General features: G+C 39.7%; 1 protein-coding gene across 2 annotated transcripts in view; it reads left to right on the forward strand.

The window, feature by feature from the left end:
* LOC115217895 (C3 and PZP-like alpha-2-macroglobulin domain-containing protein 8) overlaps positions 1–19,477 on the forward strand; it is an 80,208-nt gene that overhangs the window by 57,387 nt on the left and 3,344 nt on the right. For both annotated transcript variants that reach the window (XM_036503713.1, XM_029787617.2), the window contains exons 26-36: positions 1,359–1,547; positions 3,911–3,989; positions 5,266–5,434; positions 7,286–7,387; positions 8,410–8,587; positions 11,138–11,379; positions 13,344–13,505; positions 13,837–13,902; positions 15,496–15,632; positions 17,716–17,890; positions 19,200–19,305. In XM_036503713.1, the coding sequence (XP_036359606.1) occupies positions 1,359–1,547; positions 3,911–3,989; positions 5,266–5,434; positions 7,286–7,387; positions 8,410–8,587; positions 11,138–11,379; positions 13,344–13,505; positions 13,837–13,902; positions 15,496–15,632; positions 17,716–17,890; positions 19,200–19,305 (1,605 nt within the window). The remainder of the gene's footprint in view (positions 1–1,358; positions 1,548–3,910; positions 3,990–5,265; positions 5,435–7,285; positions 7,388–8,409; positions 8,588–11,137; positions 11,380–13,343; positions 13,506–13,836; positions 13,903–15,495; positions 15,633–17,715; positions 17,891–19,199; positions 19,306–19,477) is intronic.

Consider the following 19,477-nt stretch of genomic DNA (forward strand, 5'->3'; position numbering starts at 1 on the left):
ATGATATATATATATATATATTATATATATATATATATGTATATATATATATATATGTATATATATATATATGTATATATATATATATATATGTTATATATATATAGTGTTTTGGAAATTCCTTGATACAGTTATATTTGGAGAGATTTTTTCTCAAAGAGTTAAGATTGAGAAAAGAACCTTTTTAGAAAGTTGAAAGGCAAAAACCTTTGGGAAGAGATTTTACAAAATGTGTGTAGGTTTTTGCTTTTGTAGATGTGCAAGCGCTTTCAGTTCTTTCAGTTTTCAAGCATGTGTTATTACATACAGTAAAATTGTTGTTGACTATTTCCAGTTAAGTTTCAGACTCAGAAATCTTATGAAATATTCTTCTTTTGTCTTCTGGAGAAGGTTGTTCTCTTCATTTATTTTATGAAGAGGGAAAATTGTAAAATTTTCCTTGTTGGCCTTCTCTGGAAGGCAAAAGAAGAATATTTCATAAGATTTCTGAGTCTGAAACTAAACCGGAAATAGTCAACAACAATTTTACTGCAAACAACTTTCACTGTATGTAATAACATATGCTTGAAAACTGAATGAACCAAAAGTGCTTGCACATCTACAAAAGCAAAACCACACACATTTTGTGAAATCTCTTCCCAAAGGTTTGTGCCTTGCAACTTTCTAAAAAGGTTCTTTTCTCGATCATAACTCTTTGAGAAAAAAAATCTTCTCTCCAAATATTATAACTGTATCAAGGAATTTCCAAAACACTCCAAATATATAAATATATATATATATATATATATATATATATATATAGCGAGAAGTTGAGGTTATAAGAGATAATGGTGTCATTGAGACGACCCAAAGGTATCAGATAATGCTGAATAAGTGCTATAGACAGACCATAGTTAAGTTCCAGATTCAGTAATATTGCGAATAAAGGGTTCAATGTTGGTTCTATGTCAGCGTGTGTATATAAGATTATATATAGTCATTTCAAATAAATGGATAAAAAATGAAAACAAGAAAAACAAATGTGAGGATGTGTACAAGAATTTGTATTAGCTTGATGTTCGGTGAAAGGAGAAAGTTTGACATTTTGATTGTAGCTCTTTGTTGGAAAGGAGAAAGGGATGCGTTCAGAGAAGGACTTGCATACACACACACAGAGGAAGGCGTGTTGACAGGAAGGGCATCCAGCCATAGACAATCTGCTTCAAGAGATTCTATCCAAACTATGAGGGCATGGAAAAAGGGCTATTAAAATGATAATCACCCTCAACCATCATCACCCCTGCCAACACACCTCCTACTACTACCACTACTTCCATCACCACTACCCTCATTTTATTTTTCTTTTGTTTCCTCATCAGGTGATGTTGTTACCCCTGGATTCTTTGAAGAATACCTGAATGCGGAAAACTTACTTTATCGACCTTATGGTGTGGCTGAGAATATTGCCTTCAACTTTGCGTATAATGTCCTGACATTGAAATTCAAAAAAGCCAGTAAGCAACTGAGTGATGAAACTTTAAGAACTTCTTTGAAATACCTGAATATTGGTAAGTACCATCGTTCCATAATAAACCAAAAACAAAAAAAAACATGCACTTTGTTGGTTAGAACAATGAGTGTCCCTCCCAGTTGATCTGATCAATGGAACAGCCTGCTTGGGAACCCTTAGTGTAGTTCTCAGGGCGATTCAGAGTGACACAAAATGTGACAAGGCTGGCCCCTTTGTAATGACAGATACAACTCATTTTTGCCAGCTGAGTGGACTGGAGCAATGTGAAGTATCTTGCTCAAGGACACAACAGCCTTATGGTTGTGAGCCGAAACCATAACCATAAGCCACAGGCTTTCACTGATCATAATATATTGCTCAATAGTCATTGGTATGTGGCCTAGTGGTCAGGGCATTAACTTCACAATCATAACATCATGGGTTCAATTCCTAGGGCGGGTATTGTGTTGTGACTTTGTGTCTGTCATTTCATAATGCTCCAGTCTATTCAGCTGTAAATGTGTACCAGCTGATTCCTGGTGAAACACTTTCTCTCTCTCCCTCTTTCCCTCTCTCTCACTCTCTTTTTTCTCTTTCTCTCCCTCCACTCTCTCTTTATCCTCCTCCCTTTCTCTCATGCTCTCACAGCTTCAATGTTGCATAAGGCGAAAAGTGCTGAGAGGGTGTCTCTCTCTGTTCACAACTGCACAGGCACCTAAAAACAATAGTGACAGCATGGTACACATTACACTTGCTTGTAAGTGACAGCAATGGCCTCTAACATTAATCTTCTCTAATCCTTTGTTTCAATAATGCTTCATTATTTCCTTTTGCATATTAAGGTTTTTGGTGTTGGAAGATCAGCAGAGCAATGATTTGCAAATTGCTGATGGAAGCAGAGAATACTTCATCATGGCACTTAAAAGGGCACCATTCGAGTGTGATCATTACCAGCATTGCCTTACTGGCACTTGTGCCCATGCTAGTAGGGTGCCAAGAGCACCATCTGAGCGTGATCATTGCCAGAGCAGCCAACTGGCCTCTATGCCGGTGGCACGTAAAAGGGCACCATTCGAGCGTGATCGTTGCCAGTGTTGCCTTACTGGCACCTGTGCCAGTGGCATGTGTAAAAAGATTCGAGTGAGGTCATTGCCAGTACCGCCTGACTGGCCCCGTGCCGGTGGCATGTAAAAGCACCCACTACACTCTGGGAGTGGTTGGCTTTAGGAAGGGCATCCAGCTGTAGAAACTCTGCCAGATCATGTTTGGGGCCTGGTGCAGCCATCTGGTTTGCCAGCCCTCAGTCAAAATCGTCCAACCTATGCTAGCATGGAAAGTGGACGTTAAACGATGATGATGATGGATATGGTAGAGAGATATGCAAGACAAGCCAAAGAATGAATCTTCATCAAAATAGTTGCTGTTTGATTGGAATGGTCACAGTTGGATTTGATTTGGTGTAATGGCTGCATGGATAAGAGGACAAAAGAAAACAAAAATTTATGTGGTCAGACCTCTTTGTAGCATGTTCTGTCTTTCCTTGCTGTCTTCCATACAGCCACAACACCCAATCAAAAGGTATCAAAATTGTAGCACAGCTTCCTCTCTAACCCATTCCTACTTACCTTTCTTCCAAACTGAAGGGGTGTAAAGGAAATTACCTCTGACCATATCTCCAACCCTGTCCATTATTCACTGCATTCAACCCATCTCCAGCCCATCTCTCTGTCTGTCTGTCTCTCTTCTTTCACACCCTCACAAACTTGCCTACTCAATGCTTTTTAGAATCTGTTCTGCTTGAGAAGACTTAAGTGTCATAACAATTCTCAGGGTCCAAAAGCATTAGGTTTGTGTCAATGTATCCCTGCATTCAGTCTACCTCTGTCAAACTGTCCTACCTTCTATCATTTCTCTAACCAGGCCACTATTCAGTTGCTGTAATTTTACGAAGACAGAATGACGTGTGAGAGAGAGAGAGAGTTTATGTCTCCTTGTTTTGACATCATGTGATTGTAATAGTTGTAAACAAATGTCAACCTTATACAAGTGATATCATTTGATTCCAGTCTTCCATGAAATATGTGACTGGTCATGAGGAAATATTTCTCTGCTTTTAAAACAAAGGGTTGGTAATCGGAAGGGGACCTGGGTGCAGAAAATCTGCCTCAACAAATTCCATGTGACCCATACAGGCATGGAAAAGAGGACATTAATACAATGATGACCGCACACACACAATGAGTACAGTTTTGGTCTTCCAAATTGCACCCTCTAAGTATTGCTCAGTCTGAGACTGTGAGATTAAACTTGGAACGATTTCATTGCAGACCACATTTCTTAACCACAGATCCATGATTCAAGTCTAATCAAAATAAAATCTTTATTACTGATTCCATAATTCTACATTTGGTTTCCCTACAGCCTTGCAAAGAATCCTGAGTTACATGAATGAAGATGGCTCTTTCAGTATGTCTCGTGACCGTCAAAAGAAAAGTATTTGGTAAGTTTGTTCCTTATCAGCTGTTTCAGAGCAAATATTTATGACCAATAGGAAGTAGAATGTTAATTCTCTATTTTGTTCAAATGAGATTTGTGTTTCTGCCGTTGAACTTCTGGTGTTTATTCACTACACGTTTGTAAACGAGTTGGTGAGTGGAGAGACAATTGGGGTGGTGGTGTGAGGACAAAATTGTGGTTTGTCAAGGACAAGACAACCTTTCTCATGTTGGTGTCACAACAAAAAGCACCCAGTTCCTTCTGTAAAGTGGTTGGTGTTAAGAAGAGTATCCAGTTGTAGAGACAGTCAAATACACGAGCACCTTCAGAGTGAGAATTGTTGTCATCCAGTTCATCTCGGAGAACAGTGACTCTTTTAGAGCTGATTCTGACTGTGATGATTTGACACCAGCATGGAAAACGGACGGACAACAGTGGCAGCTGAGATGTAGCAATAGTCATCTTCTTGAAAACTAATTCACTTGTTGAATATACAATTCCAGTTGCTTATTTAACAGGTGAATTTAACCTAATTTTCCCTTGTTCCATTTTGTAATTTTTTTATGAAGTTGTACCAAGGTTCCTGGCGAGTTTTGAACCATGGTTCTCAGATTTTCTCAGACAATATGTTGCTATAAAAGTCATTAACACCTTCATGAATATGGCTTGACAAATTAGCTCTGGCTGACTTGTGGCTGATGCATTGAACTTCAAAGGAAGAGTACCAGTTTTACTACCAAATAGCTTGGTCGAAGGTTCTTGAATATCTAGCTTACAATTATAAAAGTCAGCAAATTTAACTTCAGATTAGATCCACCCAGTATTCCACATAAACTTCTGTCTCTCTTTTCTGTTTTTACTTAACATTCTTGTCGTGTATTTGACGAAAGGTACCAATCTGAATTGTAGTTCTGAATAACGCACCTTGATTCTATGCAGTAGATGGAACTCTTTCTACTTATATCATCTTCAGTGAATGCATGCAACTTTCATTGTACATGAGTCCTAACTCTGTTGTTTTATGTATTTTGTTCCATTGACTTAATTCTATTTAAACATGTAAATATAAACAATGTGAGTTAATTAAAATATATGAAAACTGAAATATTAGTGTGACATGAAGTCTCACCCCTGCCTCAATGCTCACCCCTCCCAGCTGAGGAGTTTTATTTGGTTGGAAAGCAAGCTACATACCACACAGCCACTCCTGCACGTATTTTATTTCTTTCAACATAACCCATGTCACCATTAAATTAATTAAAAGTCCTTCATTATTTCAGGCTAACAGCATTTATTGTGAAAACACTTTATGCTGCTCGTGAAGGAGAATGGGAGAATGATTTCTTTGTTCCATTGGAGCTTATTAAGACGATGGTTTCATGGCTTTGCTCTCAGCAGAATAGCACTGGCGTTTTTGATACCGAATATTATGTCTACGATCGTAAAATGGTAAGAAAACTTTGGAAGTTTATATTTTTAATTCTATAAATAAGTCTCTTCACTTGGAACATGCAAGAAGCAGGAATTCCAGAAGTTGGACATTCTGGGGGAAAAGAACCGGGTGGGGTGATGCAAGGCCTAGGAAGGGGATGTTGGGTAAAATATGGGGGACAAGCTGAGGAGGAGGGATGACTGGATCAAGAGTGCCTCAATGGTGATGGCACAAGTCCACTTTGGTTACAGGAGTGGACACCACTGTAGTATCTATAGGAAAGGCTGAAGGAGTGGACAGCATGTCTCTGTGACAAGCTGTCAGACAATGTTCAAATGTATTGGTGATGAAATTCCTAGTGATCCATGGTGGCCAATTTTTGGCTTATGTTAGCCTCTTATCATCTGATTTGAAGCCACTTCCTGTCTTATCATAATTGATTGTTATAATTACTCTTAAATAATAGCTTTGTTCACGCACACAGTATATACAATTACATGTGTGTATGTTTGTGTGTATATTAGCAATAGCTTTTATATAAGCTAACTTGTGAAATTTATTATTATTACTATTATTTAGGTGGTAATTTGACAGAACTGTTAGTACACCAGACAAAATGCTTAGCAAAATTTCATTAGTCTTTGTTCTGAGTTCAAATTTTGCCGAGGTTGATTTTCCTTTTTATCCTTTCAGGGTCAGTAAACTAAATACCAGTTGCGCATTGGGGTCAATGTAATTGACTTGACCCCTCTCCCAGAATTTCAGGCTTTGTATCTATAATAGAAATGGTTATTATTAAGTCTCAGTTGAATATTTGACCAGTACTTTCTTTCATCTCCCCTTCTCATTATCACACCCTACTTGGTCTTCAGTTCTTTGCTATGAAAAATCATCATCGTTTAACGTCCATTTTCCTCGGGTTGGATGGTTTGACTTGGCGCTGGCATGCCAGGAGTCCTCACCAAGCTCCAATCTGATCTGGCAGTGTTTCTATGGCTGGATGCCCTTCCTTATGCCAACCAAGTGTGTAGTGGGTGCTTTTTACATGCCACCAACATGGAAGCCCCTCAGGTAGCACTGACATTGGCCACATTCGGATGGTGCTTTTTACATGCCACCGGCACAGGAGCCAGTTGGGGCAGGTGGGCTGGCATAAGTCAGGGCAGGGGTGCTGACAAAACAATTAACCTGACTTAAAAGGCATTAATAGTATTATTTCAGTGCTGTTGCAGGAATTAAATATTAAACCATCCTCGGTACTCCTCAACCAGGGCCTATATGGTCCCGAGGGTCCATATAAGATTTTTTGGAGTTCATGCAACAAAATGGTAAATTGGGGATCCACAATAGAATTTTAAGGGCCCCTGAAAAAATTTTACTTTACATGTATGTATTATGTATTGCAAGAAATAGCTGGGTTTCTTTCTCTAACATTCTACATTGTTCAACCAACACAAGGGAATGTGTGAGAAATGAAATAGGAATTTTGAAAGAAGCTTCTATAAAACTATTTTATAAACATTGAATGGTTATTGGGGTCCACCAAAATATAATAATGATAATCAAAGGGATCCATAGATAAAATATGGTTGAGAATCCCTACTTTAGATGTATATATTGGTATATGTAGAAGTAGTTTATAAAGATTGAATGTCTATGGGGGTCCACCAGAATGAAATAGCAACCAAAGAGATCCATGGATAAAAAAATGGTTGAGAACCATTGATTTAACTTAAAAACTGCCATACCATACAGGGTGCTGTAAAACATCTTTTCATATGTTGAGAGAGAGTTGCGGGGACTAAAATCATGGAAAGAACTTGTATCTTTTGAAAAATGTCTTAAACTTATATTCTCGTTTCTTCTAGTCTTCAAGAACTTCATGGCAAAATAGCATACTCCAAATGGATCCTATGGCTCTCACAGCCTATGTCTATATCGCTCTACACAGTGTCAGCAAAGGCACAAATGTGAGTAGATGTTCTATTTACCTACCTAACTATATATCTATCTGTCTATCTACCTACCTACCTATACATCTGTCTGCTTGCCTCTCCATCTGTCTATCTACATATATATATGTCAGTCTCTGTGTCCCTACAGCTATCTATCTACCTATATATCTGTCTTAATGATTTGTGTACATCTCACATCTTGATTGAAAATGTAGGAAAAATCAGTACTTGCTATAAGTTCTATAGAAACTCTGTAGAAATAACCTTATAAATAATGTCTGCCTATACATCTCTCTGCCTGTCTGCCTATACATCTCTCTGCCTGTCTGCCTATACATCTCTCTGCCTTCTGCCTATACATCTCTCTGCCTATGCATCTGTCTGCCTATGTGTCTGTCTGCCTATGAATCTCTGCCTATATGCCTGTTTGCCTATACATTTCTGCCTACCTATATGCCTGTTACACATCTCTCTGCCTGTCTGCCTATACATCTGCCTTATATATTTCTCTCCCTGTCAGCCTATACATATGTCTGCCTGACTCTCCATCTGTCTGTCTGTCTACCTCCATATCTATCTGCCTGCATGACTTCCTATACATCTGTCTCCCTACATATCTGCCTGCCCGTCTGCCTATACATCTGTCTGCCTGTCTCTCCTGTTTCTACCTACATATCTATCTCCTTGCCTATACATCTGTCTGTCTATTTGTATATGTATGTCATTCTCTGTGTGCATCTGTTTGTCTATGTACCTATGTATCTACATATGTCTACCTCTATATTTGTCTGCCTGTCTCTTCATCTATTTATTTATAATGATGATAATAATAATGAAATTATTGTATACAGTGCTCAGGTGCACCACAACATCTACCTACCTAATAGGTATGTAGGTAGACATACAGATTCTCCCAACTGTTGACATTGTATTTCTTTGTAAATTCTAAGTTTTTTTTAGTTTCGTCTCCCAATGTTTTTTTGTATTTCCACTCATACCCAACACTTACTGTTTCCTTCTTTTTCTTTTATTAACAGGATGCCGGCCCCTGTGCTGTGACTGCTCGTAATACAGCTGCTCAGTACCTCTCACAGCATTCTCACACAATAAAAGATGAAGACATTTTCACATTGGCCATTACCACTTATGCTTTGTCCTTATCTAATCAGAAAAGTGCCGCAATTTATGACAGACTCTGGAAACTGCATAAAGGAGGTACATTTCAAAGTGTTTTTTTTTTACATTTGTAAAGTATTTCATTCTGGAAAATTCCACTAAATGTAATCTTGTCTGCATTTCTCTTCTTTTCTGATAGTGATAAGTGTAGGCATGACTGTTGCGGTTAAGAAATTACCTTCTCAGCCACATGGTTTTCAGGTTCAATCTTACCACACTGTACCATGGGCAAATGTCTTCTACTGTAGCCCCACCAAGCCAACCAAAACATTGTCAGTGGAACTGGTAGATGGAAATTGAAAGAAGCCTATTTGTGTGTGTGTTCCCTTCTATTGACATGTTAGTTTTAAAGTGGGGTTGCTATCATCCAGGTAAAGGCGGCGAGCTGGCAGAATCGTTAGCACACCGGGTGAAATGCGTAGCCATATTTCGTCTGCCGTTATGTTCTGAGTTCAAATTCCGCCGAGGTCGACTGCCTTTCATCCTTTCGGGGTCAATAAATTAAGTACCAGTTACGCACTGGGATCGATGTAAATGACTTAAATCCGTTTGTCCCCTCTGTGTTTAGCCCCTTGTGGGTAGTAAAGAAGTAGCTGTCATCCAGGTAGTGTTCCTTTTCAAGCATTCCCAAGACATGCACAATTCTTTAAATTTCTAAACTCCAAAAAATACCTTATCAGAATGTGTGCACACCTATCTACCTAAAAAACAGGCAGAATCTCTATATATATAAACGGCAAAATGTCTGTCTGTATGTGTATCCTTTATACAAATCCACAATTTTTCAGTCAAAGGGCTCGCACTTTCTATGGTCATTCAAAACCGTCGAAGGGTGGTCGTGCACATCTTTACATTTTCCCAGTCACCCCGCAAAGCCATTAAAAAATCAATAGAAGTGACTTTTTTGTGAATTTTCTATCCAAATCCTAATCAAAATGCCCAAAACTTGATACGCCTATTGAATGCCAGCTAGTTGTATGTGATTGGTCAGAGATTTGGACAGTACTCACGTGTATGTGCACACGCATGCAGCTGTATATGCATGCACTAGTACTATTTATTCTAGCTTCCTAGTAAGACAACTTCAGGAGATGCATTTAACCCAAAATAAACTGCTGTACTTTGTACTTGTTGGCATGGAGAAAGCGTCTGACAGAGTCCCTTGTGCCCTCATTTTGTGGTTGCTGCAAAAGCTAGGGGATAGGTGAGTGGCTGGTGGGAGGTGAAAGGATATAAAGTAAAGTCAACCTCGGCAAAATTTGAACTCAGAACATAAAGTCTAATGAGATGTCTAATAAGTCTAATAAGGAAGACCAAACATGTCTTCCTTATTCTTCTGCAGTTACAGAAGATAATCTGTATTCATCTCCCATATTTCAGTGCCAAATATTATCATACTTCATGCATCATATTACCTGGTTTTTGTAGAGAGAGAGAGAGAGAGCGAATGAATGAATTGAAGAGATCATTCTCTGAATACCTGCTATACCACTTGCTCTCAAGTTCCACTAGATTTTGGTAACAGGATTTATGTACAACTTTCAGGAAGCTAGATGGGTAGCCCATGGCCTTCAGCTAATGATTTGCTCGTGCTTAAGCACTCACCTTAAATGGGTACCTAAAAATATCTGCTCTCTTGTTATCTGCTACAGATACATGCTAGATATGTCAAAACAAATGTCATGATTAATAAAAATTCTTGTACCTTCCATCTTTCATTTACCATATACATAAACACTGTGAAAGTGACCGTGCTTTACCAGTAAGCTACCAGGGATAAAACCATTTGTTTTATTCAGTGATAATGATGAATTCCAATATTTTAAATCTGGGTTTGCCACCATTAATGAGGGTGGCCAGATCTACCTCACTCTTAGAGCAACTGCTCTCTCACCATCTTGCCTGGTTTTGGCCGTTCTCCCTCCTCAAGCCAACCCTCCCAATATCCTCCTCTGTTTTCTGTGGTTGACCTTGCTTTTGCAGTTCATTCACTTTAGCTCAAGCACTCTCCTCAGAACATGCCCCTCATCCAATTATTTAATTATATATATATCGTCAGCAGATCATATATCTGCAAAAGAAACACTCTAAATGTTAAAACAGCTGGTGGCACATAAAAAGCACCATTCAAGCATGGTCATTGCCAGTGCCACCTGACTGGCTCCCTTGCTGGTGGCATGTAAAAAGCACCATTCAAGAATGGTCATTGCCAGTTCCGCCTGACTGGCTCCCATGCTGGTGACGCATAAAAAGCACCATTCAAGCATGGTACTGCCTGACTTGCCCTTGTGCCAGCAGCATGTAAAAAGCACCCACTACACTCTTGGAGTGGTTGGCATTAGGAAGGGCATCCAACTGTAGAAACTTTGCCTGATCGGATTGTAGCCTGGTGCAGCCTAGCTTTCTTGTTTGCCAGCCCTCAATCAAATCATCCAATCCATGCCAGCATGGAAAGTGGATGTTAAACGATGATGATGATGATGAATGACATACTAATTTAAATAAACCAAAAGACTGTCTCAACTTTGCTGCTGTATTTATTTTATTTTATTTTATTTCTTTTCATTTCTTTTTTTTTCTTTTTTTAAGATGAGGAAAAGTATTTCTCCGAACCTGACCGTCCAATCCCAGCAAATCCATCTAAGACAATTGACAGCATTCGTTACTTGGAACCTCGTATCGAGCAAATCAATGATGCGTTCAGTGTACAGACCACGGCTTATGCCCTGCTAGCACATATTAAACTGAACCGAGGGAAAGAAAACCGTGATTCCTTAATGAAATGGCTGAACTCAATGAGGAACACTGTTGGTGGGATGTCCTCTACCCAGGTAAGGCTGTTTCTCTCTGTATGTTGCTGTATCATGAGCAAAATGGTTGGAATTTAGTCAGAGAATAGTAGACACCATTCGTAGGATTGGGAAGAGTGAAAAATATGAATAAGAAAAACGTCTGATGAACGACCCTCGGTCCAAAAGTGCTCACTAAATAAGCTACAACACTTAGCAACAAGGTTCTCTCCAGATCACATATGTAGAATAAACCATCTCTCCTTCTATCTACCTACCAAACTTTCTTTCTTTCCACCTACCCCCACTTTACCTATTTGTTAATCTACACACACGCAGAGAGGTCTGTCTGTTTGTCTATCCATCTGCCTACCTTTTAAACCTTTTATATCTCCCTAACCCACTGGTTCCCAAAGTGGGCCATACTGCCCCCTTGCGGGTGGTAGAAAGATTCGGTGGGTGGGCCGTTGATTAACAGTGGAATGATAATGTGGTGTCCAAAATGGGGTGAGAGATGTAAAAAAAATATATACATTAATAGTATAATTAGGGTTAAGTATTATTTGTGAAATAAAATCGTTTTGAATTTGCTCCAGAAAATGTCTGTCAAAATTGATCAAAAAATCAATGGAAATTGCAGTTGTGATACCAGTGCCGGTGACACGTAAAAAGATCCATCCGAACGTGGCCATTGCCTGCGCCACCTCGACTGGCCTCCGTGCCAGTGGCACGTAAAAAGTACCAACCGATCGTGGCCGTTGCCAGCCTCGCCTGGCCCCTGTGCTGGTGGCACATAAAAAAGCACCCACTACACTCACAGAGTGTTTAGCGTTAGGAAGGGCATCCAGCTGTAGGAACACTGCCAGATCAGACTGGTGCCTGGTGCAGCCTCCTGGCTTCCCAGACCCCGGTTGAACCATCCAACCCATGCTAGCAGGGAAAACGGATGTTAAACGATGATGATGATGATGAGTATTATCACATGCTTTCACTGCACTTCTGAGCACAACTCTATGTGCTGTGGTTTGTTGTGATTCTCTTACTTTTACTGTATTGAAAGTGTTTTACGTAGGATGTGTGTGGTGCCTTGTAGTGCTATTTTCTCTATGTTATTACTTGTAAGTCGTGGGCTTTTGGTTTTGTATTTGTGGGTTTTTTTTTTACCATATCTCATGAACCTGTTATCATTGGGATTGTTTCTCTCTTCAGCTTCCATATTTACATTATTACTATTAGTGTTACTATGGTTACTAATTTTTTTTTTCCTCTGCTCCTCATATTCTGGTCATTTTTCTACAATTTCTATGCTTAAATATCAAACCACCCCAACTCCTTGCCTTTTCCATTCCTTTCACTCAATCTAACCGTCGGATCCCGTTTGCAATGCTATAGCTCTTTGAGTAAGCAAATTCCTTCTTCTCATCCCAATTTAATTCCTCAAAACCAGGATGATTAAAAGGTTCTGCTTGATCCTTCAGCTCAACTGTAAAGGAGGATCCTAAGATTAAGGTGCATCATTTACTAATCCTATCTGTCTAATTAATCCTGTCTCTCTAATCTTGTCTCTCTAATTAATCCTGACTCTCCAATTAATCCTGATTCTCTAATTAATCCTGATTCTCTAATTAACCTTGACTCTCTAATTAACCTTGACTCTCTAATTAACCTTGACTCTCTAATTAACCTTGACTCTCTTTTAACCTTGTTTCTCTTGTTAACCTTGTTTCTCTCGTTAACTTCGACTCTCTCGTTAACTTCGACTCTCTCGTTAACTTCGACTCTCTCGTTAACCTCGACTCTCTCGTTAACCTCGACTCTCTCGTTAACCTCGACTCTCTTGTTAACCTCGACTCTCTTGTTAACCTTGACTCTCTCGTTAACCTCGACTCTCTAATTAACCTCGTCTGTCTAACTAATGAAACATGAAATTAGTCCAAAGACAGACAGATTTAATAGACATTTCAGCCTGGCTAATCCCTGGGCCTCGTTTTTTTTTCTCTTTGCAGGACACCATCACTGCCTTGGAAGCCCTCTATCAATACACCCAAGTGGATCCCAATCGAAATGTCTTCAATATGAAACTCGATGTCTGGTCAGTGGCCAATAACAACTCGAAGCAGCTGGTTTATATGACTCAAAACAACTACACACATATGAGTGTTGTTAAGGTGCTGTGTTTTTACTGGGGGTTTTTTGGGGGTTTTTTTTAATACTTTTAATCTTCATATAACCTTAATTGTCAGGATGACTCTCCCTGAGAACTACATTAAGGGTGTGCATGTCTGTGGGGTGCTCAGCCACATGCACGTTAATTTCACAAACAGGCTGAAACCCTCATCGTTGTAACCAAGAGTGTTAGCTTGTGTGTGCATGTGTGTGTGAGATGTAATATGTGCTAGTGTGTTATACTAGTGTGTGTGTGTGTGTAATAGATGTAGCATGTTGGTGTGTGTGTCTCTCCATCTAAAAAAGACTAACATCTCTTTCTCTCTCTTTCAGGTTGGACCTCACGTTTACAGTTATGTCAGAGCTCAAATTCTGGGAACGGGACGAGCAATGTTTCAGGTAAAACTTTTTCCTCAACTATTCTCTTTTTCAGCCTCTCTTCCTTTCTCTCCTCTCTGTCTCTCTCTCTCTCGCTATGTATATATATATGTGTGTGTGTGTGTATATATATATATATATATATATATATATCACCATGACTGACCAGTCTATCAGATGTTACTACACATCGCTGGTCACAATGCGCTTCGCATTGTTTTAACCTTCAAATGACACCACCCCGCTGGCTAGGCGAGCAGGCCAACAGAAGAAAGAATGAGAGAAAGTTGTGGCGAAAGTGTACAGCAGGGATCGCCACCACTCCCTGCCGGTCCCTCGTGTTTTCGCTCAATAAACACTCACAACGCCTGGTCTAGGAATCGAAGCCATGATACTATGACCGCGAGTCTACTGCCCTAATCACTGGGCCATTGTGCCTCCACACACACACACACCGTATTTGATGGCCTATGGGCGATTGTTCACCAATAAATGGCTGGACACATTTTGTAAGCATACATACCATTCTGAGCAAGTTTTGAGCCTACATTGAGTGCATTGGATGCAGGGCGATTTTTAAAGCCATTTTGGGGTAAAAAATGGTGCATGTCTACCTGCTGGAAATAACAGTCAAAATTCTTATTTTAATTGCCAAAATACACTGATAATAACTAGTTATCAATGGTTGATTTCTATAGTTATTATCAGTGTATTTTGGTGATTAAAATAAGAGTTCTGACTGTTATTTCCAGCAGGCAGACATATTTAGTATGTCCTTTGATAAATTTTTATATATATATCTATCTTTCTATCTCTATCATTCTATCTCTATTTTTCTCTCTCTCTATCAATCTCGATTGATCTATCTGTCTCTGTTTCTCCCTCTCTTTTTAAATATCAGTTCTGTGGAAATGAGAAAAATATTCAAATAAAATATTTTTATTTTCTTTCTTTCTTTTTTGCCAGTGTGGATGGTGTGTAATGATAGACATAAACCCCAATTTGAGGGAGTAAATAGCAACTAGAATCTTGAATAAAAGACACGATGGGACTTGAATTGATCTGATTTAAAGGTGGTGGGGTAGAAGTTGGACCCTGGACTTTTGTAGTGTGATCTTGAAACAGGAATGGTATAGTTGCAGGCATAGTTGTGTGGTAAGAAGTTAGAATCGTTAGTACACTGGGCGAAATGCTTAGCGGTATTTTGTCTGCCGTTACGTTCTGAGTTCAAATTCCGCCGAGGTCAACTTTGCTTTTCATCCTTTCAGGGTCAATTAAATAAATACCAGTTACGCACTGGGGTCGATATAATCGATTTAATCCCTTTGTCAGTCCTAGATGTCCCCTCTATGTTTAGCCCCTTGTGGGCAGTAAAGAAATGAGAAGTTAGCTTCTTATACACACGGTTCCGAATTCAGTCCTACTACATGGCAGATTGAGCAAATGTCTTCTACTATATCCTTGTGAGTGGATTTGGTAGTCAGAAACTAGAAGTCTGTTGTGTGTGTGTGTTTTTCAGTCATTGCTGTCTGAACCCATCCATTGGCAGATATAAACAAAAAACAAAAAAAACTAATATTTTACACAAATTCTAATGATGATCTCTTTAAATAGCTGACCAGTACAGTTAATGTAGAGTACTTACATCAGCTGAAGCAGAGCCCAGAAAGTGACATATATGATATAAAGATTGCCCAATTAAAGTTCACTGGTCGAAATGATTCCATCATGGACATGAAGATCTGTGTAAGGTCAGTGATATTTACCATTTATTTTTCACTGTTTCCCTCACTTCCCAGTTTACCATCTCTTACTCTTCATTATATTAATCCTTTCATCCATTCTCTGTCTCTAATCATGTTCCTCACTCACTTCATCAAGCCATGTGAGGAGGGTGTGTGTGTCATTGCTGCATTCTCCATTTCTCAGTATATTCCTCCTGGGTCCTTCCAGTTAACCCGTCAAGCAGAGTCCCTGTCAATCCCCACTGCCATGAGATATTTCCACATCTGTTGTGGCCATGGAGCATAAGGTCGACTCATATGAGCCTTCAACCCAGCTGGATCCTCAGTGAAGAGAGAACACGGTAAGCAGAGTCTAACTTGGAACATCATGCCACAAGACCAAACAATCTGAACTGGAACCCCTAAATCCTACAAGTAACTGGACACATCTCAGTTTCTGAAACTAGGATTACAGACTGAGATTTTACTTACGGTATATCAATTTTTGCTGAGTCTCTGGGTATTTTAAGAGGCCCTTTCCTTTCACTGACCAAACAGAACCATTAGGCTTTAGAGTCTCCTGGATCAAGACAAAAAGATTCAGTCTTTTGTTGGCTTCTTGAAGGATTCCGCTTCATCGGTCTCTGTTGTGGGTAACAATGTTGAAGTTGTTAACCATTTTGCTTATCTCTGCCGTGAGATTTTTAGCAGCATTATGCATGAGTCTGAAGTCCTGAAAAAGACTCGGGCTAACTGGTACCTATTGTAACCTCAGTGGACACCTTGCGACTACTGTATTTTATCTCTTTCTAGTTTGTGTATGTTACTTTGAGTCTAGTTGGCCACCATGCATCTTGCTTGCCTTTCTGCCATCTCTCTCAAGCACTGCCACCCAACAATGTGATGAAGTGTGGGGTGGCCATGAATTTTCTCCACAACACCAAACCTGTTCCAATCCCTTCTATTATACTTTGTCTTGATACCCCACATAAAGGGACCACCCTCCCCCATTCTTTGTACCCCATATAAAGGACCACCCTCTCCTATTCTTGATACCCCACATAAAGGAACCACCCTCTCCTATTCTTGATACCCCACATAAAGGGACCACCCTCTCCTATTCTTGATGCCCCACATAAAGGGACTGCCTTCTCTTATTCTTGATACCCCACATAAAGGGACCACCCTCTCCTATTCTTGATACCCCACATAAAGGGACTATCTCCTATTCTTGATACCCCACATAAAGGGACCGCCCTCTCCTATTCTCCTTCTTCCAGTCAAAGAAACACCCATCATCATCATTTAACATCTATTTTCCATGCTGGTATAGGTTTGATGGTTTGACAGGAGCTGGCAAGGCTGGAGGGCTCCACCAGGCTCCAGTTATCTGTTTTGACTTGGTTTCTATGGCTGGATGCCCCTCCTATTGCCAACCATTTCAGTGTTTTTTATGAGGGGGCCAGTGCTTTATATGAGGCACCCACACCAGTGCTTTGTTTGTGGCACCAGCACCAACAGCGTCACCGAGTACCTTGCAAGACCCCCCCCCCCCAACTGGGAATGAGGGGAGTAATATTGAGGAGCTGTGGCTTTGTGCCAGTTGAGAGATTTAAGGTATAGTGGGGACAGGTATAGGTGTCTTGCTGTAGATAGATGGAGACATACATTTTACGAATCCATTCCTAAGTGGAACAATGAAAATATGCAAGGCTTTTCTAAAATGCAGCATATATCACTTAGCTGTTGTTATCTCACTTCCAGTTATGACATTCGGTTTCTGAGTTAGAAAGTAGCTTCTTGTGTCTTGGGAGGGTCATTACACCAATGATGATAACACATGCACTGGCTCATTATCACTTTATTGTTAGTCAACCAACTGACTAACAATAAGGAAGTGATTTTGAACCAGTGATTGTGTTTATTGGTGTTGTGACCCTCCCTAGATACAACAAAAGTTGCTTCAACACAAATTCACATAAAAAATCTTACAAACCAAATACAAAAAATGGAGTAGCTTCTTTACTGAAAAATTTCAAAGAATTCCACCAAAAATATGCACAAACACCCAATTATTCATGGTTTAATTAAAAGAAAAATTCTTTTGCAGCTGGAAATTTACAACCTGGTCATTGGTTTCAGGGATGTCCGTTTTGGAAGTTGACATTCCTACTGGATATGTGATATTAAACTCAACCCTTAGACAATACGTACAAAGCGGTGTTGTACCAAACCTTATACGAGCAGAAAGTTACAATCGTAAAATTGTATACTACTTCGATTCGGTAAGATAAGAGTTTTAAAATTTTTTATTTCTGTTCTCTCTGTTATCAGAAAGATGCTTCAGGTTTCATGCACAGTGTGGAACTAGCAATAATGGTAAGGAAAGAGTTGGGAAAACTGCCGAATCACAAAAACTATTCTTTTTGCGAAGACCAGTTGAGGCAAGTGAAATCAAAGTCGAAATCAAACTCGGTGACTGGCATCCGTTGCTAGTGGAGTGCTTAAGAGTACCATATGAGTGAGATCGTTGCCAGAGCAACAAGCTGGCTTTCTTGCCGATGGCATGTTAAACACACCATTTGAGCGTGATCGCTACCACGTCACCTTACTAGCACTTGTGCTGGTGGCACGTGAGACATTCGAGCGAGGTCGTCGCCAGTGCTGTTGGACTGGGTCCTGTGCAGGTGCCACATAAAAAGCAGCATTTGGGTGTGGCCATTGCCAGTACCACCAAACTGACCCTCGTACCAGTGGCATGTAAAAGCACCCACTACACTCTCGGAGTGGTTGGTGTTAGGAAGGGCATCCAGCTGCAGAAACTCTGCCAGATCAGACAAATCGTCCAACCCATGCTAGCATGGAAAGCAGACGTTAAATAATGATGATGAAAACAGGGACAATAAAATGGTTTGGTCCCATGAAACCATGAGATGTTGTCTTTAATGAATATATTCATGACTTAGGGAACTCCAGATTAAAAGAAAGAAAAAAGGATAGTTATATAGGATCAGGCCTGACTATGTGGTGAGAAGTTTATTTCCCAACCATCTGGTTCCAGATTCAGTCTCACCCCATAACACCTTGGGCAAGTGTGTTCTATTATAGATTCAAGCTAACCAAATCCTTGTGAGTGGACTTGGTAGACAGAAACTGAAAGAAGCCTGTTATGTGTGTGTGTGTATCTTTGTGTTTATCTCCTACCAGTGCTGGTGTGTCCCCATAACTTAGCAGTTTGGCAAAAGCAATTAATAGAATAACGGCTTACAAAAAGTAAACATTGGTGTCAATTTGTTTGGCTAAAAAATTCTTTGAAAATGGTGTCCCAGCATGGCCACAATCTAATGACTGAAACAAATAAGATACGAAGTTTGGGTTTGAACCCAGACACTCTGCTTTATAGTGAAGAGTGTGTTTTTGTTTTTTTGTTTTCTCCATAACTACAATAATACTAAACTTAAATAGATTTGAACCCTCACTCTGTATTTTACACTCCTCAATTATTGGGAAACTACAAGATTAAAGCATGATGTGAATGAGACAACAAAGGCTGAGACCATTCATTTAACAAACCTTTTCTTTCCTGTTTTGCAGCTTGACCAGAGCTCCTCTTGTGTAGACTTCCGAGCCAATCGTTGGTACCCTGTTGCTAATGCTACCATACAGCACAGGATTCGTGTCTATGACTACTATGAACCAGGTAAAACCATCATCGTCGTCATATCATTATCATCATTATTATCATCATCGTTATCATCATTATCATCATCATCGTCATCATCGTCATTATCATTATCATCATTATCATTGTCATTAATACCATCATCAGTCATCCGTCTTCATCTCTGTCATCATCATCTTTGTGTCCATCG

The sequence above is a fragment of the Octopus sinensis genome, linkage group LG1 (genome assembly GCF_006345805.1).
Source record: "Octopus sinensis linkage group LG1, ASM634580v1, whole genome shotgun sequence".
Lineage (NCBI taxonomy): Eukaryota > Metazoa > Mollusca > Cephalopoda > Octopoda > Octopodidae > Octopus > Octopus sinensis.